This window comes from Morus notabilis, unplaced genomic scaffold (assembly GCF_000414095.1).
Source record: "Morus notabilis unplaced genomic scaffold, ASM41409v2 Scaffold276, whole genome shotgun sequence".
Classification (NCBI taxonomy): Eukaryota; Viridiplantae; Streptophyta; class Magnoliopsida; order Rosales; family Moraceae; genus Morus; species Morus notabilis.
The window spans coordinates 864,265-889,840 of NW_010361626.1; the positions used below are offsets into that span (position 1 = coordinate 864,265).

At 34.4% G+C, this 25,576-nt stretch overlaps 3 protein-coding genes and 1 pseudogene across 3 annotated transcripts; 3 read left to right on the forward strand and 1 right to left on the reverse strand.

The window, feature by feature from the left end:
* The first annotated feature begins 1,809 nt into the window (after nucleotides 1-1,809).
* LOC21411524 (putative germin-like protein 2-1) lies at nucleotides 1,810-3,399 on the forward strand. The gene is made up of 2 exons (XM_024167070.1): nucleotides 1,810-2,014; nucleotides 2,627-3,399. Exons 1-2 carry the CDS (start codon nucleotides 1,894-1,896, stop codon nucleotides 3,160-3,162), a joined length of 657 nt encoding a protein of 218 aa, XP_024022838.1. The 5' UTR covers nucleotides 1,810-1,893; the 3' UTR covers nucleotides 3,163-3,399.
* A 629-nt stretch (nucleotides 3,400-4,028) lies between these two features.
* On the forward strand, nucleotides 4,029-5,520 carry LOC21408658 (annotated as a pseudogene).
* A 2,198-nt stretch (nucleotides 5,521-7,718) lies between these two features.
* LOC21408659 (probable protein phosphatase 2C 28) lies at nucleotides 7,719-11,103 on the forward strand. The gene is made up of 7 exons (XM_010100242.2): nucleotides 7,719-7,793; nucleotides 8,202-8,246; nucleotides 9,402-9,458; nucleotides 9,895-10,050; nucleotides 10,159-10,432; nucleotides 10,535-10,689; nucleotides 10,966-11,103. The coding sequence occupies exons 1-7, from the start codon at nucleotides 7,719-7,721 to the stop codon at nucleotides 11,101-11,103; spliced, it is 900 nt and encodes a 299-aa protein (XP_010098544.2).
* Nucleotides 11,104-22,515: 11,412 nt separating this feature from the next.
* On the reverse strand, nucleotides 22,516-25,239 carry LOC21408660 (protein POLLENLESS 3). Its single transcript, XM_024167050.1, has 5 exons — nucleotides 25,015-25,239; nucleotides 24,655-24,867; nucleotides 24,168-24,316; nucleotides 23,963-24,031; nucleotides 22,516-23,873 (listed from the first exon to the last, which is right to left on the reverse strand). The coding sequence occupies exons 1-5, from the start codon at nucleotides 25,237-25,239 to the stop codon at nucleotides 22,574-22,576; spliced, it is 1,956 nt and encodes a 651-aa protein (XP_024022818.1). The 3' UTR covers nucleotides 22,516-22,573.
* Nucleotides 25,240-25,576: the final 337 nt, after the last annotated feature.

Sequence of the window (25,576 nt, forward strand, 5' to 3'; positions counted from 1 at the left end):
AATTGTCATATACGGTTCATAGATTTGAACATAAATTTAAATTTTATGAGAAAAAATATTATAATAAAAAAATTAATATAATAATTCAAACTTATAAAACAAATGGGGGCATAGTTGCATTTATATTTTTATAACTATGAAACACTTGTAGCAGTAATTCTGAAAATTAGTAACCTAATTGTAATTTGTACGGTTGTAACTATGTAAATAAACAAATATATCCCGCGAGAATTTAGTAAACAAAAAAGTTTCGGGCTTGTTTGTGAGAATTTTAGGGCCCGTTTAGTTCGCTGATTCGAGTTTTTAATTCGAGTTGAGATGTGACTTTATGTGAAAACTTTTTATTGTAGTAAAAAAGTTAGATATGATTGTTTCTAAAGCTTTTTACTGTAACAAAGCTCGAATTATTATTTATTAAAATGTTTTGTTCTGGGTGCCTTACACAATATAGGGTAGTTTCGATCTGACTCGACATTTATATAAGGATGGATCTTGGTTACCCGTGGGTCCAACCCCATACTTGTATTGGCTTACATATTCTTTTTTTTTTTTAATGAAAAAAATAATAAGAAATAAAAAATATAAAAATACTAATATTGACGTGAATGATGCCAACACACGAGTAGACTCAACTCTAAACAAAGATATCAAATCTACCATTAATTCTGAATGAACACAAAAAGGAGAGAGATTTACGTAACAAGTTCCAATAACGAAAACCCAATAGGTGCACCATATATTGAGCACACGTATGGATTGTTAGACATACAACCTATTGATACTTCCAAGCTACTGAGATGAAAAGCCCTATAGCACTAAAGCCAATGACATTATTATATAAGTTCACTACTTTAGCTAGGGATTGTAAACTTTAAAAAGTGAACTGGAAATAATTACATTAAAATTAAGTAAAAGTAGTATAAAAACACTTTAAAAGAGATGGTTGAAATATTGTGCTGGTTTGGAACCGTTTTTTAAAACGGTTTTCACATATTTCGAGAAGTAAAAATGAAAATAAAAACGAAAGGACGATTGTTTAGCAAATGTTTTAAAAACGAAAATAGTGAGAATAATTTTTGTGAAGGAATTAGAAAACAGTTGAAAGTTGTTTTCACTTTTCTGTTTTCATTTTTTAGTGCTTATCAACAATATTATAATATATTAATTAATAAACACGATTTTACTTTTTTATTATACTCAAAACAATCTTTTAAAAAACCAACCAAACTTAATTTCATAATTAGTTGCAGAATAATTCTCAAAACAATCTCACTTTTACTTTTTATTGAAAACAAAATCATTTTAAAACCAATTCCAAACGCACTCATTAAGTTCTAGTTCAAAATTTTGGTTTAATTCACGTCCACTAGAAAATTCCTAATCCTCTATCCTATTAATTAAACTAGTATCCTATTAACTTATTACATTTAAACTAAATGCATTAGAACTTTTGTTTGTTTGTTTTTTTTAATTTCAGCAATAGATCAAAACTTCTCCAAGTCGGCGTGGAGAAAAACCATAAGTAGTGTGTTCCCCTATATCTTAACATGTTGGTCATGGACAAAGATATTAGCATTGGCCACTTTGAAGACCCAAAACCACTATGCACGTTTCCATGAGCAAAAACGTGTTCATTATATTGTTGTCCAAGCACGCGGTCAAGGGAATTGCTGTCTGCGAGAGACCATGAAAGTGGGGTTGGTTTGAAGAACCCTACTTTTTTATTCTATTAACGCCATAGTAATTGCTCTATACATATATAGCTTCTCCAATTTGTCGCTTTGTCTTTGTATTATAATTATACACACATATATATATATATAAACAAGCTATAAATTTTGATCTTCCACACCTTTGGAGCAACCTCTTTGAGTTGTTGAAAAACTTATAGAAATGGGAACTCCATATTACGACGTCGTTTTTGTGCTTGTGGCTATATCTTTATCAGTCCTAGGTTTAGCTTCTGACCAAAATCCACTGCAAGATTTCTGCGTTGCAGACCCAACAGTTCAAGGTATATTCTCTATCCTTTCTGATGTTTAGCTTCCTCTTTATACGTTTTCTCTTTCTCCTATACATAGTAAAACTTATGCACAAAGCTTGCATCCGGAGTTTAATAGGATACACTTACAAAAGCTTCCTTTAAATTAATCGTGACATGAAATGACCAACCTTACCTTATCAAGAATTATAAAAGCAACAGTGTTATGCCAAAAAAAAAAAGAAAAAGAAAAATCTGTTTTACATGCTGATGTTAAATGCAGTCAAAATTGGGATTAGGGATGGCTTTGTGGAAATAGATTATAATTGGTAAAAGATAAATTTTTTTTCTTTTTCCTAATTTTATAAGATTAAGTAGCCAACTAAAAAAATGACAAATAAGAAGAAATATAGAAGGATCGATTGTCTGAAAGGATAATTTTATTACTATAAAAAGGAGGTTCTTTTATATTTATTAAAAATTTTAGCTCCATTAGTGGAACAAAGACACTATATATGTGTACTAAATAATTGACCAGGACATATGTACCATTGGAACAAAGACTAAGATAAAAATTCAAGTCACACGAAAAATTGAAACCAAAATATTGCTTAAACCATATTGACTTGTGAATTGGATTGGCAGTGCTAATGAATGGTCTACCTTGTAAGGATCCAAAGGCAGTTCAAGCCGACGATTTTTCCTTCAGCGGTTTTAATCAATCAGGGAACACATCCAACCCGCTTGGGTCAGCCATAACCCCAGTGGCTGTATCCGAAATTCCTGGACTAAACACTCTTGGGATTTCACTCGTTCGCGTTGACTACGGCCGAGGAGGAGTCAACCCTCCCCACACTCATCCCCGGGCATCGGAGATCTTGACGGTCCTTGATGGAAGCCTTGAAGTCGGGTTTGTCACATCAAGCCCCGAGAACCGTCGGATCACAAAAGTTTTGCACAAGGGCGATGTGTTTGTGTTTCCCATTGGTCTAGTCCATTACCAGAAGAATGTGGGACCTGGCAATGCCGTGGCCATTGCAGCTCTTAGTAGCCAAAATCCTGGTGTTGTTATTATTGCTGGAGCTGTGTTTGGATCTGTTCCGGAAATGGATGATGATGTTTTGGTGAGATCTTTCCAACTTGACAAGGGTGTTGTTGGTTACCTTAAGTCCAAGTTTTAGAGAATGCAGAGCATGATAATATTGTTAGCAAACAAAAGAAGTGAAAAGGGTTACAATGATTGCTGAAATACTAGCTTTTGGTTTAATCATTTATGTACTAGTATAGTATGTATGTGATTAGATTAAAAGTGAATAATTATTATAATTGGCTTAGAGGTGAAATATTGTAATTGTGTCTACAGGAAATTTTCATTATTTTCTTTTTTTTGTCTTTCATATAGAAGATTGTTATTGTAACACAATTGGTGATTGCTCTAAATATTATATATATAGCTCTGTCAAGGCTTCCTCATGGTACAGGATTTAATTTGTATTTTCCAATTATGCATAGTTGTAGTTTTCCATTTGGACTAGATTGCCTCCTTTGAATGAATGAACAAAAAACTATTAAATTATCTCAGTTATGGTAAAAGTTAATTAGCCAATTAGGTTAATATCATCATGATCAAGTTCTTGGAGATAATAGATCATGAAAGGAACAACATTTTTCTATTAAAAAGAAGAAAAAAAATGCGTATTGAACCAATATAAGTGGCAAAAAGAGGTATTTTGAAGAAGAATTCACGACATATATGAAGAACACATACTAGAAAGATATTAAACAATCATAATATGCCTGTTTGCATGAGCAAACTGTAATAGAACTGTAACCTCACGCGGTCTTTGACATCCTATAGATATAAAAAACATGACCATTTTAGATATCTTATGATGCCATTTTTGCTCCTCTAAGCCTCCCAAATTTTTAAAACTTGTGCCTATAAAAGGTATAAGATGCGCATGTTCTCTTTTCTAACCTTCTATAGTAATTTCCATTGTTTCCTTTGATCTACTTCAGAAAATGATCATAACCTTCATTACCCCAAATGGCCCCCACTATATTAATGTTCTTGTTGGGGATTAAAGTACTAGTACTCTTGTCTGTTGCCTTTCAAGGTACAAAGAAGCTTTTGTCTCAAGCAAAATTCTGTACTTATCTTATACAGCATCATTTCTATCACTTTCATTGGTGTTTTACTTGGAATGTCAATTGTACACTTTAGGTCTTCGTAAAAGTTTAGATATCAATGCAATCACAGGGGTTGTCAATTATTTGAGCATGCTATTTCCATGTGTGGGACTGCTGGTAGGATTAATTTTGTAGAACCTAAATCAGTTCCAACAGTTTCATTAATCACATAAGAGTGCCGGAGAAACGATATACAGCAATGATATATACGTAGTCATATATCATATATGTGCCCTGCCTAATGCATACCACAACATAGAGTTATAGACAATTTGATATTCACACATTTTTGGACTCATTGAAAAGTGTGATATATATATATATATATATATATATATATATTTTTAGGGGTACATATACAGTAAGGCCTTATACCGGTAGTAGTGTACATTTCTGACCGTTGAATCTGATTAAAATTATATCACAATGAAAAAGAATATGTAAAACAATTAATTTTTGATACACATCCGACGACGGTAAGACAAAGATCTATCATAATTCATTTTTCCATTTCCTACCCAGGTACTCCTTTTTTTTTTCCTTTAAGAATTAAAAGACAACAATATATAGTACAGCTCGTTTTATATCATTTAACAATCTTAAAGAATAAAAAACTCTCAAAATATAATTGAAGTATTTGTTTGGTTGGAATATTTGTTTGAATATTTTTAGCTTTTTTATTTAACTATTTCGCTAATTAATCAACGATAATATTGGATGCTAAAATCATGAAGATTTCCCCCTAAAAAAATTTTAAAAAAAAAATAATGAAGATTTCTCATTATGTCCTTATTTCATTTGATCTAATAACACTTACTCTCTTACCACGGCACAACATTAACGCAGCTCTAGTGGGACGGTTTGGCATACAAGGATCCAAGTCTAGTCGAGCCAGAAGACTTCTTCTAGATCACAAACCCTCTTGGATCAAAAATAAAACCCGTAACATCATCTCAGATTCCGGATCTCAACTCTCTCGGCATCTCACTTGCTCGAATCGACTACGCGCCATGCGGGATCAACCACCCTCACACGCATCGGAGATACTTACGGTTTTGGAAGGAACCCTGGAGGTCGGATTTGTGACGGCCAACCCGGAAAACCGGCAGATTACCAAAATTCTACAGAAGGGTGACGCGTTTGTTTTCACGGCCGGGCTCATCCATTACCAAAGAAATGTTGGCTCTCCCAACGCCGCTGCCATTGCGGCCTTCAGTAGCCGAAATCCGGGAGTTATTAGCATTGCAAAAGCAGTGTTTGGGTCTGCGCCGGATATTTCTAGCGACATTCTTGTCAAGTCATTTCAAGTGGACAACGGCGTTATAAATTTCTTGCGATCCAAATTCTAGCGCTAGACCAAGCCTGCAAATTTCTATAAATCAGAATTCGGTTACGTGGACAAAAAGAATATAAAAGAAAAAGAAAACTCTCGACGGAGTAGAGAATGCTTCTGCACCGTTTGAGTTTATTTAAGTCTGTTATGTTTGCATAATGTTTAATTTTTGACATGTTTCTGTCATAATAATGGCACGTAAAAGCGAATGACAAGAGTACCGTGTTTTGCAGAAATTGAGAAGATATGCTAAAAGGTTATGTGGTTCGAAAAGTAGCGTACTGATAATTTCTAATTTCCCAAAAACACCTATTCTCTAATTTGTCCGTGTTGAAGTAGTTTTTTTTTTCCTTCTTCATGAGTCCCTACGTACTTAAATAATCTTTTTTTTTTCTTATGACATTCTCAGCTACATTTTCTCATACGTATTATGTTATGTTTTAAATGATTTTTTTTTATCTACCTTACCTCTCAAAATATGTTCCCATCACCGGAGTCAATGTGGTTGACAAGATTTGTATCTCCTGTGATCACGTGAGAGAGAGAGATAGAGAGAGATCGAGAGGAGAGAAAGAGAGACGTGGGGAGGAGAGGAAGAGAGATTGGGAGGACATAGATTGCTATTTTCTTCATTTTTTTGTTGACATGCTATTTTCTGCAAACTTTTTTTTAAATTCGGATTTGGAGAAACTGCAAAAGGGGCAATTTAACTCAGAATTCCTATGGTTATAACCAAAGGAATTAATTTGGTTAAATCCTCATTATTCCAGAATGTATTCAGATTAATGGCATGTTTGTGTAACACCCTTTTCCCGCAGCCTATATAAAGAGGCTCTCTTCAACCATTTCAGTGCAGCAAATTTTCGGAGCTTTGCTTTTCTTTCTAGTCTGTTCTTTGTTCTTAGAGTTGTTAGGTCTTCCAGTAATAGAGTGAAGGCACAGTTAGAGTTCGTTGGAGTAGTTCTTTTGTGTTTAAGTACTGCTCGTCGCTTGTAGATCATGAATGTCCTAGGCTTATTGCTTACGTCGCTTGTCATTTGCTCACACCACAGGATCACCTCTACGATTCTCAGCGATCTGGAGGCAAAGAAATCAACATCGAGCTAGAAAATTGTTTGAATAAATGTATAGAAAAATGTAGCAATGTTTGATGTATTGCCATGAAAATGTAATCTAGGAGTGTTTGATACATTATATATAGTAAATTACTTGTGAAAATTTCCGTTCATTTATAAAATATACTATGCAATATAAGTCCCGTCGGGCATGATTTGTGCTTCAAGTGTGAAGATAAGATGGTTTAAGTTGTAGATTAGTTGTGATCTCTTCAGTCCCAAATTCAAGAAAAGAAAATTGTGAAAATTATGATGGTGGTTTGTGAAAAAAATAAATAATTTTAATTTGTTAATCTCATTTGGTGGGGTAGTCGTTGTAGTAAACTAACCTTCTAGTATGTTATCTAACAAATGTACGTGAACTAGGAAATTCTGCTAGTAGTTCATGTCTCTAATCTTTTAGAACATTCCAGAGCATTCGCATAGCTTATAGAGATCACTGTAGAGGATTTTAGAGATTCCAAAAGACTTAAAATGAACTAGATCAGATCTTGATGCTTCTAAAATCTTTAGGACTCAATAGAATGTTCTAGATAGTAGAACTTCCTGGAATGTTCTTGACTTTAAGAACTTTTTTTTTTTGCGGAACTTTAACTAAGAACATTGTGGAGCCTTTCTAAAAAGATTAAGCCTAAAAGAATAGAGTGAAAAATATAGAAACACCACTTGAAGATGTCATCTCTATATTCATGACACTCAAATCACAAATGTATAAATTTTACATTTACACCACTCAAATCACCGGATCATGGGTGAGTTTCGAATTGGAGTGCTTTTAAGAGAATTATTATTTTTACTTTAAATAAAAGTTAGAAGCAAAAACAAAATTTTAAAGCTGCAAATTTCAAATTCTTCAAGTAACTTAAAAAGTGTATTGATGTTTGTGCAAGTGTTTTTCAATCTTTTAACTAGACACCATAGTTACATAGATTTGCACAAAATACTAGAGTTACATAAATTTTTGTGCAAAATACTTTTAAGAATTGTAAAAGCAATCCAAAACCTAATAGTCCTTGTAAGGATATTAAACCAGTAGACTGACAAATTGTAGATAACAGAGAATGATCTTTGTTGGAAATCTCTTGTAACAATCTCAGACATGAAAGCGGATCGGTGGCTACAAAACAAGTTGCCACTTGTAATCAACTCTCAAGCGGTGCATGGTGCAGAGCAGGTATTTTTTTTTCTGATCATATGTCACGTGTCTTTTGCATGATCTTACACCGTGTTCGTGGAATATATAACACAACCGCTTTTGTTTTCTGCTCCTTTTTGTTTAATGCTTTTTATCTTCTATATACATGTTATTTGGTGTCATTGTTTCCTTATTTGACTAATTTGAATAGAAGTTAACAGATTAAATCACTGAAGTGGAGGTATGTTATTACTCTTTCGAGTGCTATAATCAACCCAATGATAATTGGAAAAGAGAAGAAAAAGAAAAGAAGCCTCTATCGGTAATAGGTGGTTAGTTTCATTTGTGCGTAATAACTTTGAATTTGGGAAACTATAATGTCATTTACATTGTAATATATAGTAAATTTTATATTTAGTCGTCTGAAGTTTGATGTTGCTACTGCAGAGTACCACAAGACATTCTTCTGAAGAGATATCGAAGGAGCTAAAGGTATATATATAATCTCTCTTTCATCATTCTTGATTACATGGTTGGAAATGATATTCCTTGTTTGTGTCGATTTAGCGACGTGGTATATATTGAGCATATGTATATGTATGATGGTCGATCAAATAAATCTGGGATTCTTCTTTAGTAGAATCAGAAGAGATAAAATACCAATAATTTTCTAGTTTCAGTCATTAGATTCGGCATTTTTTTTAATCAAATTTAATTTTAATCAGATTTAACAGTTATTTATAAGACTCTCCTATCAGAGAAATTCTGTAATACTTGTGGTGCTATATAATGTGGCTCTTCTTTTTTCGCTAGAAACTCAGATCCGATCTAATGTAAGACTCGGAGAAACTCCCAATAAATCGTAATACTTGTGGTGCTATATAATGTGGCTTTTCTTTTTTCTGTGGAAACTCTTACTACTTTTCACTAGTACGAAAACTACTTTGAGTCATAGTCGAGACACTAAAATTGGTTGATTATTCTGTATACTTTAGGAATCTGCAGAGGAGTTTAGGAATGTAGTCCAATCAAATCATTGCTTAATTAGATCATTTTAGCAAGACTAGTCCATTATTTGACAGTAAAAATAAAATTCAAGTTCAATAACTATAGTTGAGTGTTACACGCATTAATTTTGTATTTCTAAGAGCAATAAAATCGTTGAAGAAAATCAAACAACAATATATAAAATTTATAGGCAGTTCATAAAATCAAACAACTCTATATTACTATGTCAGGGCTAATTATTTTCGGCCGCCGCAAATAATTTCTGGTGAAAATCATGTACCTCTTAATTCTCCTTATTTTTCTCTAACTTCTATCATTTTTCTTAAAATCGGCGCTCCACTTTATATATATAAGAGAAACTAGGGTTTATGGCTATAATTAGACTCCACAACTTTAATAGTTATGATTGAAAGAAACCAATGAAACCAATAAATCCTCCCTTCAATGTGGACGTTGCAAAACTGATCTCCATAATGAGGATTTAACACCTATGGGGTTGTTTTCCAGTTTCCCATAATGAGGATTTACCAACCCCTGTTACTAATTTCTTTAATTAAATACCTATAGTGTGATATTTTAAAGCTCTTCCTTTGTAACAACTTTGACATTTCCTCACTATTTAAGATATATGTTGTGTAGATGAACAAACTGAGCAAACAGAGATCTGGATATGATGTCCACTCCGATGAAATAAAGGTATATAAGAAAGGTGTAAATTACTCTCCATAAGTTGAACATGTATAAGCTTTGAGTTAAACATTCAATTTTTATATATTTTTTCATTGTATATATAAAATCTCCAACTGTCACTTGCAATACCCTGCAGAAACAAAACACAAAAACATCACTCTTCTTATTTACATGAGAGTACACTATGTTTGATGAAATGTTTCAATACAGATATTCTAATTGTTAATTCTTTGCACGTGTAAGTTATTATTATTTAGAACTAAGATAAAATAATCATGTCCTTATTCTATGTATAGTAGTACACGAGACTTTCTATTAGATTTTTGAGGACTGAAGTCTGCAGTCTCATGTTTTTTTTTGGGGAGAAACAAGGGCGGCCCCCATGGAGATCACAGGATGAAGAGGATGATGATAAGGAACTTGAAAATCTGGTTTCCAAGAGGGAAAAATGGGCCATGGAATGGAAGATTACATAGCGGCGGAAAACAGGAAAATCGACGGCTATGAGTTGGGGTTGTATGCAATTTTCGACGGCCACTCTGGCCGTGACGTTGCAGAATACTTGCAAGGTCGTCTGTTTGACAACATTCTAAGTGAGGTATAAAAGACATTGGTGTTTTGGTTGGTCTGTTTGTTTATTCATTCTTTTCAAATTTTTAAGCTATGAAGACTTGGAGCTAGTTCTAAAACTTTGGTAAAAAAACAGCCGGACTTCTGGACAAGCCCAAAGAAGGCAGTGAGGAAAGCGTATGAAGCTACGGACGATGAGATATTGAAAAAGGTGGTTGGTTCGCGAGGAGGTTCCACTGCAGTAACCGCAATACTAATTGATCAAAGAGAGCTAATCGTAGCAAACGCCGGCGATTCTCGAGCAGTCTTGTGCAGGAATGGCAAGGCAAAGCAGATCAGCGTGGATCATGAACCAACAAAGGAAAAAGAACTCGTTGAGAGCAAAGGCGGATTTGTGACTGAAATGCCCGGTGAGTTCATCAGTCCATTTCAAATCTATTATTTTGTAAGAATTTTCTCAGCAGTAGGCTTAATTTCTTAAATTTTTGTTGGCATATATTGAACATGTTTAGGAAGCGTTCCACGCGTGGATGGGCAGCTAGCGATGACAAGGGCATTTGGCGATGCAAAACTGAAGGAGCATATTACATCTGAACCGGATATTAAGGTCGAAAATATCGACGATGATACCGAATTCATCATTTTGGCTAGTGACGGCTTTTGGAAAGTAAGAATCAATTGCAGTATCAAGTCCTTGTCAAAACTCCTCGGTTGCATTGATATTAACTTTAATCCTTGTAGAACTAAAAAGAAAATTAAAATGCATTCCAAACTATAGTTGTTACGTAACACTCGGAACCGAATACATAAACGTCAGTATAAAATGTCACGACTAAAGATTTTTAAATATTATAGAACTCTATTTTTTATTGAGTTAATTTGGTGAAGAATTGCCAAGAAATTAAAAGACAGAAAAGTGCAAATGATGTCTCTTTGTGTGCAGGTGATGTCAAACCAGGAGGCCTACAATTCAATTGAAGACATGGAAGACGCTCAAGAAGCAGCTGAGACGTTAATTAGGGAAGCGCTCTCCAGAAAAAGCTACGGTGACATATCCTGCATAGTTGTTATGTTCCACTGATCTCCAGCTTTTTTGCCTAATCTATAGATCTGTCGCACGTAATGTAAAGTTTAAACTTAATTTTAAGATCTTTCACGTTTGGGCTGATCTAGCAATCGAATGATAGTTACCTGAGTCTCTTGTCTTGTTTCTTTTTTCTTTTTTCTTTTTTTGGTATTTCCTTTTTTTTTTTAATGTTGGTGTCAAAATATGATACGACCCTCGGAATGGATTCCGGTGGCCGGATCGGATAATCGCTCTTCGAGTGAGCATAAACTCCAAGAAATGAGAAATAGAGGAAGGGCTAGTGAGAATAGAGAAGGAAAGGAAAAACTAATTCATTTCATTCATATCTCCCTTTTGCCAAGGATAGCTTATATATTTATAGGCGCAAAAAACTAACTAACTATTTCTTTTATCACCACTAATTAACAAATTCTAAAAATAAACTAATGTTTAGGGGTGTATCATTATAATAGCGCAGTATTCATTTTATGCAATACTAAATTTTAATGTTAATGTTATTTTTTCGAAATGTAAATTGTATTTTAAAGTACAGAAATACAAGCTCTAATGTTGACTTAAATGACCTTGCAATAGGAGCATAATTTAACCTCAACTATTGATCTGTTCCACCACTTAATTAAATAGAAGGACGTCTTAAATCTCAGCTATTAACAAGATGTTTTTTTAATATTATTAAAATACAAGATACTAGGTGCATAAATATCAGCTTCAAGTATTAATAAGATTTTTTTTTTAATATTGTTAAAAAAAAATATAAAGTATTAAAAGCAGGTTTCGCTATAGGTATTAAAATTACTCTTTTTTCTTTGTCTACTTTCACCTTTGACGACTTGAAGAGAGAGGTAGCGAGTTGAAAGAACAGGGAGAGAGTGGGAGAACGAGGAAATTGAAACTGTGAAAGTGTGAAACGCGGGAGAGGGTGTATAAATTGCAACTTTAAGAAAAAGGGACACATGTTTATTCAACCAGATTTTGAATGTTTGAATTAGAAAATACAACTTTTCACATTTAGGAACATTTTGACTAACACGGAAGAGAGACAAAAAATACAAGCTTTCAATGCCAGTTAACAGTTAACTGGTGTTAAAACGTTAACCGACATGAAAATGCTTTCACGTCGGTCAATCGATTTAGAAATACTTTCACGTCAGTTAAACGCGTCGACTGTTAAAAAATAAATTTTATTTAGTAATATTTATATTAAATTTTATAGTTGATTCTTATTGGCTATTGTGTTTATTTTTATCTTCAATCTAATAGTTAGTATCATGAAGAAAGTATTTTTTTTAAAGAATTTTATATTATCAGATATGATCAATCATGTCTTAACACAAACAAATTTGATGAACTCGCCAGCTATGCCACTACATGCAACACGGACTTTGAAACATACACACGTTGTGCCTTGATCTATAATATATCTTTAGGTTTACCCACACAATTTTGAAACACATTTTTGTTTTAGATGGAATCGCACAACCATAAAAAATAAAATATTTAACAACTAATATCTAAATACCATTATAATTAAAATAAAAAAAATTAGGGTTGAAAAACGAAAGGGTCTGTTTGGTGGTGTGGTAATTGGGTGTTGGTGGAAATCTGTTATTTTGTTGATCTGTTTCTATTTCATGTAATATGAGCATTTAAAAAGAATTTCTAAGAAGGTAAAGAATTTGAAGGAATTTGCAATCTAAACAGATATGTAAGGAATGAATCACAACTGTTGAAAAGAATATTGTTATTGGTGGAAGCAATCCGTACTTGTATCTGATCGCATGTATTAAACGACGTTGCTTGATGAATTTGTACAAGTTTCCCTTTAAAAAATAAAAAGGAAAAAAAATCAACCTATCTATTGGTACCTAATTTTTGCATAAAAACAGTCTTATTCCACTAGGGCGAAAGGATGTTTCTCTGGCTGGAAAATATTGATTAATTTGTCTTTCTGGAAGGAAGAATATACACATTCTCCCTATCTTTTATTTTTTGCTTTCAATATTCTTTACATGAATTCCCTCCTGTTTTTGGAGGAGAATCTCATTAAAAAAAAAAAAAAGTATATAATCTGTAAATTCTCAAGAGTTAAATGTTCATTTTCTAAAATAAAACAAGAAAAAAAAATATTAAGGTTATTAAATATAATTGTTAGCAAAAGGCCGCTATTATATATATAAACCCCTGGATCCTCAAATCCACTTGTGATATACGTAAGCTAGATTAATATTGATAAAACAACGGTGAAGAATTTTAAACCAAATTGTTGCTGATAATTATCATGATCATCATCTGCATTAATATCCTGCAAATAGTTGTTGTACAAGCTCTTGAATTCTTTGCAAATGCACCACCAGTTCTTGCAATTAAACCCCAATATCCTAATTTGTTCATTTCTTCTCCTAATTCCCATGACAAATCTATGGAATTTCCACGTCCTAGGTGGTATAAAATAGATCACCATTGTGTCATTGCCCTTGCTCTTGCTCATTGTCATTTGGCAGAACTCAGTTATACAGCACAAAACCGGCAGCTCCCATTCTTTGCCAAAGAAGCTGAATTTGCCCTTGATAGATGTCTAAAGCAGTGCCTTAAAAAGTGTATTGTAGCCAAATAATATTATTATAATGTTCTCTCAGCTCATTATTTTATCAAGGTTGCTACTCAAGGTTATTTTGCCAAATATTCTTGTTGTTATTGTTGTAATTGATCTATTAATATCTTACTATTTGCGGATCAACAGTACCGGCTATCTTGTCATAATGAGCAGGCTGTGTTGAGATAATAATAATAATAATAATATTATTATTATTATTATTGTTATTATTATTATTATTATTATTATTATTAGAGGAGAATTACCAATAAGTTTCCATTCTTACAGTCGCATGAAAAGGAGTAGAGAGATGAATTATGGTAACCAAAGTGAGAATAGCTGCTAATAAAACCACTAGCCTCATGATAATATATCTTTATTAATTTCATGATCAGTGAGTAACAACTCTTTCTTCTTCACGAAAACGGGACAAATTAAAATTATATAAATTAATCAAGAGAAGTACTACCTGCAACAAGTGTTTATCCAATGGTCGTTTTGGGTGTTGGCTTGTGGCTATGAAATTGAGATCCAACGTTGAGACAGATTAGACGTAAGGCTAAGTGGAAACCAGACCCACCCGTATTTTGGATTTTGTCGGTTTTTTGGTTGATGTCGTTTTTAAGGTCATTGTTGTTTTCATATTGATATGTCAGCCTTCGGCCATTTTTGTTTCTATCATTCTATGTGTTCTATAAAATACTGTCGATTTTGATGTTGTAGCCGTTGTAGTTCTTATTAATTCATAGTTGTTATCGTGTCTTGAACATATGATCTTTGTGTGTGGGACCAAGTTATTTATTAGAGATCATGAAAAACAAATCGATCGTCAAATCCATAGGGGCATTAAAGGGCAAAAGTCTTTAATCAAATCAAGAGAGTCAGATTCTCAAGATCCGCTGTGACATGATTTTTGCCCCACTATCCGCGTACCAGCTTGGATCCATCACAGTTTCTGGTGTAGCAAAGTATGCTTTAGCTTTGTTCAAGTTGTGTAAACTAGCTTGAACTCCTTGATAATTCTCATCCATTCGATGCCAGCAAGAAACAGCTATATGGCCTTGTTTGCCAAAGGTCTGACATATTGGCTTAGAATTGCCTGAAGAATAACTACGGCCTCCATTACAGTAATTACGACCTCGTCCTTGACCTCTAACTTGAGATCCAGAAGCTTGACCACCGCGATCAGCTTAGCAATAAGAGAAGGCTGATTACCAGTGATTAGAATATCACCCACACAAACAAGTAGCAACAATAAAACTGAAGAATCCTTGTACACAAAGAGAGAAGTGTCAAACTTAGCATTAGTGAAACCCCAGTGAAGCAAAGCGGACTTAAGGTGATCAAACCAGGCACGAGGAGCCTGCTTAAGACCATACAAAACTTTACGTAATCGGCACAACATGAGTAAGTAAGATGAGTAGAGCTGACAAACCCCTCGGGTTGGTGCATGAACATTGAACACAGTCTCTCGAAGTGTACCATTAAGGAACGCATTATTAACATCAAGTTGCTTGATATCCCAATTAAAATGCACAGCCAAAGTAAGGACCACACGAACAGTAGCAGATTTAATAACAGGACTATAAGTTTCTTAAAAATCAACTCCCTGGGTCTACAAAAAAACCTTTTGCCACAAGACGTGCTTTGTAGCATTAAATGGTACCATCAGGATTCAACTTCAATTTAAAGACCCATTTATTTCCCACAGCATTCATAGAATCAGAGTAAGGAACTAAATCCCACGTGTTATTATTCTTTATGAGAGCATGATATTTGTTAGACATGTGTTTAGGATTGCTGCCACGTTGCTGAGGTTGTTAGATGTGTTGCCACGTTGCTGGAGTTTTTTATTTATTTAATTTGAATGGTTCAAACAAGTCGTACCTAGTTTTTAGAAAGTTGTTGATTTTCAGTTATGTATGTTTGTAATCATGGCACAAGTTAAGGACCATGATTTTAGTGGGTTGTTGTTGATCAAGTTATAAATTGTAATGTTTCTGACGTTAATTAATTCAATTCAGTCTTTTACTTCAAAATACGTTGCTCTAAATTTCCATTTGATTTCACAGCAGTAATATTTTTAAAACACAAGAAAGCTTTGTTTTTTCTTTTCTTTTTCTAAAATAACTACAATATTCATCCTCCATAACAGCTTTCCAATTAGCATCAGCAAGTGCGATCTTCACACTAGTAGGCTCAATAGGATCGGACTCTACAGACATTGGATTTTTGATAGAAGAATATACTTTTGGTTTAAAAATACCTTTTTGAGACTAAGGCCCGTTCACTTTGCTGATTCGAGTTTATAATTCGAGTTGAGATGTGATTTTGTGTGAGAGTTTTTTACTGTAGTAAAAAATTTAGATGTGACTGTTTCTGAGAGCTTTTTACTGTAGCAAAACTCGAATTCTAAACTCGAATTGGCGAAATGAACGGAGCTAGGCATGGGATGTGTGGAAGTGACTTTTGGGCAGGTTGTGAAACAAAAGGTGGTGTAGACTCAAGTTGGATAACATATAAAATGGGAGTAGGAAGAGGTGTAGACGCAAGAGGAATAGGTAATACATTCGGCGCAACAGAAGGAGATGAGGAAGCTATAGGGGAGAAATTATGATGAGGAGAACAAGAAGTAATAGGAGGAGAAGAAAAGGATTGTACCTCACGTGAGATAGAAGGAAGAGATTCAACTGTGTGTAAACCAGTAGCAGCAGTTTGACCTTTTGGTGTGAAAGTAACAGTAGGCAGTCTTGAAACAGAAATAGAGGAAGGGATGTGTCCAAACAAGCTTTCATACAGAAACTCAGTTTAACAAAAGACGACATTTCTAGAAATATAGATTCGACCTAAGGGATGTAAACATTTGTAACCCTTATGATGAGCACTATAACCCAAGAAAACACACTTGGAAGAACGAAACTGAAGTTTATGAGAATTATAAGGACGAAGATGTGGAAAACAGGCACACCCAAACACCCTGCGAAAAGCATAATTGGAACATGACCAAATAGTTTTTGAAAAGGAGAAATATTACATAACACTGGAGTAGGTAACCTATTAATCAGATAAGTGGCTGTAGAAAAAGCTTCCCACCAGAAAGACAAGGGCATGTGAGCTTGAGCTAATAAAAAGAGAGGCCTAGTTCTGTGACATGTCTATGCTTTCGTTCAACCCGATCGACCATTATGTTGATGAATATGAGGACAAGGATGTTGAAAACCAATACCAAGTTGAGCAAGAAAATTAGAAAAAGAACGATACTCGCCACTCCAATCACTTTGAACAGACTTAATAGGAAGATCAAAATATTTTTCAACATGAAGCTTAAATTGTTGAAAAGCAGAAAGTGTAAATTAGCACCAGAACATTTCTACTCTCCCTTTTTATCTCCAAGGCCAATATACTACAGTAATTCAATCTCTTAATCGGATTGGATATCACTTGAAGTTAGAAGATCAATACATTGTAAGAATTGAATGAGTACATGTCATGTCATAAACACCATATTTGTGTCAATTATATATTGAACATATTAATTTAGATGAGTTATGTGAACTATAGTTATGTCAACCTCAGTAATAAATGTATTTCATGTTTCGAATTGACATTTTTTGACATGCACGGTTAATAAATAAGCCGTGTTAAGGATGATTTTTCTAGGGTGAAATATTAGAAGAGACCCCTTTTAGAGATGGTATCGAATATAGTACAAAAAAGAATTGAGTTAAATTTATACATGAAATAACTTGAGCAAATAACTATACTTCAAAACTGACACCGTTTTGCTAATATGATTAATACACAAACTTGACTTTTCTCAACGACAGTGAATAATTCTCCATCCTCTGAGCTTCCTCACATGTCGACGAAGTATTACCAACTGTCCAATCAAGAACCAAAGGAAACTTGTCCTTGTCCCGAAAATACACCACAAAACTCGTGTTTGACAACTTGAACATGGCTTCTTATTCCGCTAATATATAGTAGAGCATAACTGCAAGGATTAAAACCCCACACCTTGGTATGATTATAGTAACTAGATAATACTATAGTGTAGTTTTGAAGTCCAATCGGGATAGAACTAAGTTGGCAACACTCGCCATTTGAACAATTAGTCCCAAAACTAACGTCCTCAACTTGGTGATCACAATAAGATACGCAACCTGCGCCAATAACGGAGCCAGAATATTTTATCAGTGGGGAACTACAAAAAAAGTAGATATATATATATATATATATATTTTAGACTAGGACATAGTTTTAAATTTCAAAAAATCGAAAATTATAATTTCAAGATTCGAGTGGGGGAGGAACTGACCGATGCTGTATCTGCGCTCCCCTCGGTAATTGTTGATCAAAACGGCGTGAGTGTCGCAGCCGACGGCAGTGAACTTGTTCTTGCCGGCGGAGATAGTGAAATTGGTGGTGGCCAGCGAGAGCCATGCGGTGGTTTTACTGGTGTTTGTTCGGAGCCCCCTTGGATCATAAGAGTCTCTGGCTACGTACTGGAGGACTTGCAGCTCGCCGTTGAGAAGTGATATGTCGTTTATCTGAACATTGCCGGTGCCCAAAAATGGGGTGGGAATTCCGGTGGAATTGTCGCAAGTGATGTTGAACTTTTTGTCTAAATAGCAGCTGTCACCAATGCCGAAGGTATACGGAATGGTGACATTTCCGCAGCGGTCCTCGCAGCAAGGAAGGGCTTGATGAGCGGTAGCTGAACTGGTGGCGCAGTTGAATAGCACCGTTTGTTATTATCAGCCCTATTACGTGTGAGAGTTTCGTGATTTTCCGTAAATGATATTTCTAAGTACTACTTTTTTCTTTTTTTAAGTGTTGTCCCGTTTAGTTCGTTGATTTAAGTTTTTAATTTGAATTGATATGTGACTTTATGTGAGAGTTTTTTACTGTAGCAAAAAAGTTAGATGTGATTGTTTCTGAGAGCTTTTTACTGTAGCAAAACTCGAATTCTAAACTCGAATCGGTGAAATGAACGGGGCCTAAGTCTAACACAAAGTGCTTCTATATTTATAAATAGAGGTTATTTGCATACTATGCCCATGATACTAATTATTCGTAGGGGTCGCATGGAGTGGGTAAACGGCCAGTTTAGAGGCGTAAATTAATTAAGGTTAACTTAAAAAAAAAAACCCTGATTTCGTTATTAGTCTCACTTTAATCCATAACTTTTAAAATGTTCCTAACCTATTCCACAATTTATCAGTTTGTTTCAATTATAATCCTTTTCATCAACTCATCATAAGCTAAAAGAGAATGGATCTTATTCATATTATTTTGTTTGTTTTTAACATCCCGGCTTAAGTGTGAAAAGGAATAAAACTGAAACAATCTGAAAGATTGAGTATTAAATTTGAGGCGTTTTAAAAGTTAAGAATTAAAGTGAAATTAACAGCAAAATTCAGAGAACATTTACTTGAATTCACCCCATTTATCAATAGTGATTTGTTTATTGGACCGGTTGAGGAGTAACTGATAAATGATGTACCACCACAAAGAAACGATTACATTGGTATTCTTAATACGTCAACTCTCAGGACTTGGGAATGCATAGCATATGCAAATTTGTAGGATTCAAGCTAATGAAAGACAAATTAATACTTTGATCTGCTGATAAAAAAATAAATATTTTCGTTTTTGAAAATTCTATAAGCTGAGGTGAAGACTGATCAATTGTGGAGCTCAATATATACTGGAGGTCAAGACTGAAGATTCGTAAAATGTCTTTTAAGTTCTAATAAAATGCGATGTTTAATTTTTTATTTTCAAGAAGTAGAGAAGTAAACTCTAACAACATTGTCCACGATTAGTGTTTAATTAACATACATCGACTATATAATTAACTAGTTTTCGCATAACTACTGTCTTTAACTTTACGTGGAAACAATACTCACACCTATAATCAAGAAAATATTTTGCAATTTTGTTTAACGAGCGTACGCCACGTGATCAAATTTCTATATTTGATAGATAATTACTATGAAAATGTAACCATTCTGTTAGGACTATTAGTTGACAAATTTGTTGACAAAAAGTTGTAAATTCTAAAACAAAATCAGCAAGATTATGGACTACTGTAGAGACTCTATTCTTGACTACTTGCACCGGATTTGGGATGATGATTTGGGATGATTTCCTCAATAAAAGAAAATAAGTTTATGGAGCTTATTTGGTTGACTTTTGGTAGCTAATTGATGGGCTCTATGTATGGGAAGAATCCTTGAAGGAGAAGTTGCTTTATTTAGGGTGATTTTGGTAGAAGAATAGATGGGATTATAGACCAATTTAAGGTGTATATATTTGGTTTGCAGCCATGAACGTGGTAGAGCTTTTGAATGAAATATTCTGCAGTAAAATGCTGCTTTGATGCTCTTTGAGTGAAAAAAAAAAACAAAAACAAAAGGTGGTTCTTCAAGAGAAGAACGTATTGCTTTCAGGGGAAAGTTTTCAAAGACGAGTGGTGCTCGCTGGACAAGGCTACTAAAAGGATTCTCCACAACGACAACAACATCAAGGAGGGAGTCTTTGAGTGTGTGAGACCGATTGGTGTTTGCAATCTCTTTATCTTAGTGGGTTGTTCACTGTCTGGGCATAGCCCTGCAGATGTAGGTGTGCGCACCAAACTGTGATATCAATTTCTTGTGTCTTTTATGTTTATGTTGATCTTTCTGCACTTATAATTTGTTGATGCTGAGTCAAAAAAAATCCATCTGCACGTATCTGTCATCAATGTTAGAACTAGTGTTATAACACTTTTTGTGACACACAAACGGACCTCTTACATTCAAAACTCATTCGTATAGCGCTGCATGTTTCGATCACTGTACAGGAGTGGAACCACAAGTGACGGTTCGTGGCTTGCGAGGGATAAAAGTGACTCCGTATAGAATGTCGATTTATGACTAGTGGAGGATACATAAGTCATAAAATTAAGTTTTCATGGTTCTCATCAATAGCCTTCCATATTGAATAATGAATATTACTTGTTATTAATTATAATTAAGTTGAACTCGATAATTAGTGGTGGGGCAAAATGGCCAAGAAACTAGCAGTCTAGAACTGCGCTTTGTCTTTCATTGACTAATCATGTCATCATATATGTAAATCACGTACCCGGCCAATTCTATATATAAATTACCTTGATGACAGATACGTGCAGATGGATTTTTTTTACAACTAGTGTTATGACATTGACTAATCATGTCAACAATTACTCCAATAAGATAAGTTAGTGCGTCAAACTTTTGAAAAACTATAAATAACTTTGTATTTAAAACTGTGTTTCGTGGGGAAAAAAATTAACTTAAGATGCATATATATATATATATATATATGTGTGTGTGTGTGTGTGTGTGTGTGTGTGTGTGAACCGGCACCATGTCTTAAGTACTTGTTTACAAACATTCATATTCAGTAATGTTGGTATGGCGTAAATGAGATGGGTCTGTTTGACAAGAGTTTATTAGAAGCTGTTTTTAGTTTATGGTTCAAAAGCCATTAGGGAAATGTTTGGATGATCTATTAAGAGCTTTCAATTAAAGCTACAAAATGATCGGTTTCGAGAAAAGACACTTCCGAATAGATTTTAAAATTTGTACTATACTTTCATTACAGCATTATAAACATCATTTTTTTTGCTTATTAAAAAATTTAAACTTTGTATTAAACCCAATTACCAGCTCTTTAAAAAAATGTGCCATCCCACACTTATTAAAAAGTCACGGATTTTACTTTTTTTTTTTTTTGTTCTATTGACTTAAAAAAAAAAAAGAAGAAAAAAAAGAAGAAAAAAAACCTCTGCGAAACAGGCCCTGTAGCATACATTTCATAGTCGAAACACAACTTCTAAATTCCTGAATCTTATTTTAATCCATAAATGAACTTGAACTTGCAGGAGAGGTAAACTTGGCCTTATCACGAAACACTCGAGTTGTTGCATATAAATGTCCTCCTCAAGGTAGCATTAAAAAAAGTTGTCTTGACGTTCATTTGGCATATCTCATAATTGAAGTGCATGTGTAACTATGGATTAAAAAATAATAATAATAAGGACTTAAATGAATTTTAACATAACCACAAGCAAGGAGGTTCCTTCCTATCGCCATTTATGCATGAATGGTTCATATTGCATTTTGTATATGTTTACTACTTAGTACTGATTCTATTCCTTCATCTGGGGTAGGATTAATGTAATATTTCCATGTTCCACATAGATCTTTTCAAGGATATTGCTCCTTAATAGTAGCTTTTTAGTATCAAATTTGGTTTTCATTACGAAAGATTTTTAACAAGGCCTCTCCTTGTAATTTTCCAAGGAGATTTTAGACATTTTCAAAAATTATTTCCAATTTTAGTTGTTTCTTTGTCAGTCTTTTGGGTTGTAAAATGACCTGTGTTTTTTTAAATTTATTTTCGTATTTATTTCTTAATAATATTGGGTGTTGCTTGCTTGTAGGTGTCAATTAGGAATGATACCTGGTAATGGAAAATATTTAAATTGGTACTTTCTAATTTCAATTTCTATTGAGGACCATATTCTAAGGCCTAATTTTAAGTGCTGTCCATTACAAAAATTGATGAACTTACCCTTTGTATTTATTCATTAAAAGCTTATTACTCTGGTATTTAACAACATTTCTCAAAACAAAACCTGAACATTCTTATTCACAATCTTTTAGCTTCACAAAACAAAACCTGAACTTATTCACAATCTTTTACCTTCATTACAAAGTATTTAATTAGATAACCAGAACTAGTTAGCTAGAATAATTGATCAACAAAATCAAAAGGCTGCACTTCTTTTTATACATGTGAGGATAATCAATCCAAGACAGAAACTTTTCAACTTCAAGGTCAGGGACTTTCCGGGTGTCGAGTGATGTCCTGAAAAACCTTCAACCTGTTTCTCCTCATAAGCTTGATTTCATTTCCAGAAATACAACCCCTTAACTTCGACTTTACAGAGTAAGCTGTCGAATCTCCACACTTCTGGTTCTGACCAAAGTACAAACTACGTCGCGCAGGTGGATTCCTTGACCAAACAGAATTTCCAGGGGTGCTGTTCTCATCTCTCGGATTACAGAACTCGAGCTTTCGGGTCACATTTTTCATCTGAGTCTGAAGGTAAGGACTTTCATAGACTATGTTTGAATTCATGTTCTCATCATTGAACTCATTTCCACTATTCCATCTCTGAACGCATTCGCGCTTTTTGCTTGCTGCTTTCATCTGAGTCTGTAGACAAGGACTTCCATTGATTTTCATACTTTCCTCGCTAAATACTTCTTCACTGTTCCACCGATTATAATAATATTCACACGTTTCTTCTTCTTCTTCTTCAACCATATCTGCCCAGCTCTTCTTTCTATTGCAATCTGAGGAATCCAATGTTGGCTTTGAACTTTCAATCATAGGTTTACCAAGAGCAATTGGTGAAGTTGTGGTCAAATCTTTGCTTAAATTACTCTCATCATTTGTAGATTTCTTCTTATCACTGTTTTCCGAAGAATTCTTCCTTCTCCAATCCTCTTCATTTGATGGATGCTTATTTGAATTACCAACCACATGTTTTCTCCACTGTTCTGGTCTCCTCTCTTCTCCATCACTAAAACCCCACAAACATCTTCGTGGCTGTGTAAATGGAGTTCGCACACTGAACCTCTCTGGAGCTGGAGAAAAGTAGGTCTTCTTCAGAGAACTTGCTTCTGTTCTACTTGTACTAATGCCTGCCTTATTTGGACAAGCCTGTTGTGTATATTTCAAACTGCATCCTTCTCTGAGTGACATGAAACGCAAACTCTTATCGTTGTCACTCGCTGTGAAATTGGCCTCAAAATTACCATTATTCTCAAATTGATATGTATCCTGTTTTCGAGCGTCTTGCGACCATCTTGGTATTGTGGGAGAGAATAAAAGTGTTGACATTTCTTTGCAGCTATTTTCACAGCCTCCAACTGATCCTGTCTCGAGTTTAGTGAGCATTTCATGAGCACGTTCCAATGACTTGGCATACGTCTCATCCATCACATTCTTAACCGACGAAGCTCTTACAGCCTGAAGCAAAGACTTTGCCTCTGGTATTCTGTTCATGTGCATCAAGCAGATTGCTAAATTGCATTGTTTATTCTTGTCCGACTCCAGCAGTAGAGATTTCCTAAAGAAAATGTTACAAAATTTAAGAACAAATTCTGTGTTTTCTCAAAAAGAAAATGAATGCAACGTTATATAAGAATCAAAAGCTACCTGTAATATTCTTCTGCAGTTATATAATTATTTTGCTGCAAGTAAGCCCAGGCTAAGTTTCCCAATATCCTGCATTGATACAAGAAAAAGGTTTATGCATATTCAAGGAATATATATTTTAAACAAGAACTAAGGACTAGGACAAATGTAATGTATTAATATTATATACATATATCTATATATATGTGTGTATGTATATATATACCTTGCTTTTTCTTGTTCAATAGTTATATGAACCTTCTTCCCCTGAGATCTTGCTGTCTTTATCCTTCTTCCACCAAAAGCTGTGCCTTCCTCAATGCATTTCAGTTTGTTTTCGAGCATCTCAATCTCCTCTTTATTTCTTCCTGCCCTCTGCACAGAAAGAATAAAAGAGAAAAATTAAACTTAAAACTGAAGAATTGATGGTTTTTGTTACCAATTTTCACTCTTTTTCATATTCAGAATCAGTCAAAACATAACAAAAACAATCTTCATTCTTTTTCATATTCAGATCAATCAAAAAATAACGAAGTTCGCTCTCAAAGAATAACTTTTGGTTTTTACAAAACCATTACACCAAGCAAGGCAAAAGAATTCCATACTTCAATTTCATCTTCTAACTTCTATTTGCATTAAAATTAAACTCGAATTCAAAATCGAAACCGAAAACAAAAGGCTGCTTATTATAGAAGAGCAAGAGAAACGTGTACCTTGTACAATTCAACAAGCACATTGTCAATAGATTCCTGAGAATCAAGGGGACAGAGATGACGAAAAGATTTAATCGCCTCGATCGCCTCGTCGGACCGATCCAATTGCTTCATCACAATCGCCATGTCCTTCAACGCACTGTCAACTCTATCCCCTGCATTTATTGCAGACCAAAACAGAGATATTGCCTTGCCTGGATTCTTCTCTATCAGCTACATAAGGAGAAAAATCAAGTTTCAATAATGGGGTTCTCTCGAAAATGTGAAAATCTGAAGAAATTTCTATACAAAAGAAAAGAAAAGAATAGAAGTAGAAAGAATTCAAGAAGTGGCAACAAGAACAAGTTAGAGTTTTCTCACCTGAACTTGTTTGGCTCTGACATAGGGAGAATTACCGGCAGGAATTTTGTGAACCGCGTGAAAACGATCGCCATTTTTCGCCGGAGACCGTCTCTTACATTCCGTCATTGACGTAACTGAAGAATACGAAGGCTTTAAACTGTTCGACGACGCCGGAGGAGGCGTCAAGAACCCCCTACAATTAGGTGGAAAGACGGTGATCTCGTGATCGTTGTTGTTCCACATTTTTTTTTCTCTCCTCTGATCGATTCCCGTCACTTTCCCGGGAAAATCTCGGTTACCCTTTTCTTAAATCTCCAAGAAAGCAGTTGGAGAACTTCCCTCTTGAACAAATTCAATTTGCTTTGGACGGGATACGACGCGTTTCTTGAAGGAACGCGAATCGGTTTGTTGCTGTATATAGTGGTAAAGATTACCACTTTTTCTTCCTCTCTTGAGAGAAAATTCGTTTTCCCGAAAATGGGTTTTTTTCTGGGAAAGTGTGAGAAAGCGTGATGATGATCGACAGTGTGTATAATGAGAGAGAGTAAAGGGAGAAAACGGAGAAAGGTGAAAGGAAGCA

Coding starts and splice junctions, on each gene's coding strand:
- LOC21408659 (XM_010100242.2), top strand. CDS start 7,719: ATGAAAGCGGATCGGTGGCTACAAAACAAGTTGCCACTTGTAATCAAC. Junction 8,247..9,401: donor AGATATCGAAGGAGCTAAAG/GTATATATATAA, acceptor TATGTTGTGTAG/ATGAACAAACTGAGCAAACA. Junction 10,051..10,158: donor TTGACAACATTCTAAGTGAG/GTATAAAAGACA, acceptor GTAAAAAAACAG/CCGGACTTCTGGACAAGCCC.
- LOC21408660 (XM_024167050.1), bottom strand. CDS start 25,239: ATGTGGAACAACAACGATCACGAGATCACCGTCTTTCCACCTAATTGT. Junction 24,317..24,654: donor TGCTTGTTGAATTGTACAAG/GTACACGTTTCT, acceptor CTTTCTGTGCAG/AGGGCAGGAAGAAATAAAGA. Junction 23,874..23,962: donor ACTGCAGAAGAATATTACAG/GTAGCTTTTGAT, acceptor CATTTTCTTTAG/GAAATCTCTACTGCTGGAGT.
- LOC21411524 (XM_024167070.1), top strand. CDS start 1,894: ATGGGAACTCCATATTACGACGTCGTTTTTGTGCTTGTGGCTATATCT. Junction 2,015..2,626: donor TGCAGACCCAACAGTTCAAG/GTATATTCTCTA, acceptor TTGGATTGGCAG/TGCTAATGAATGGTCTACCT.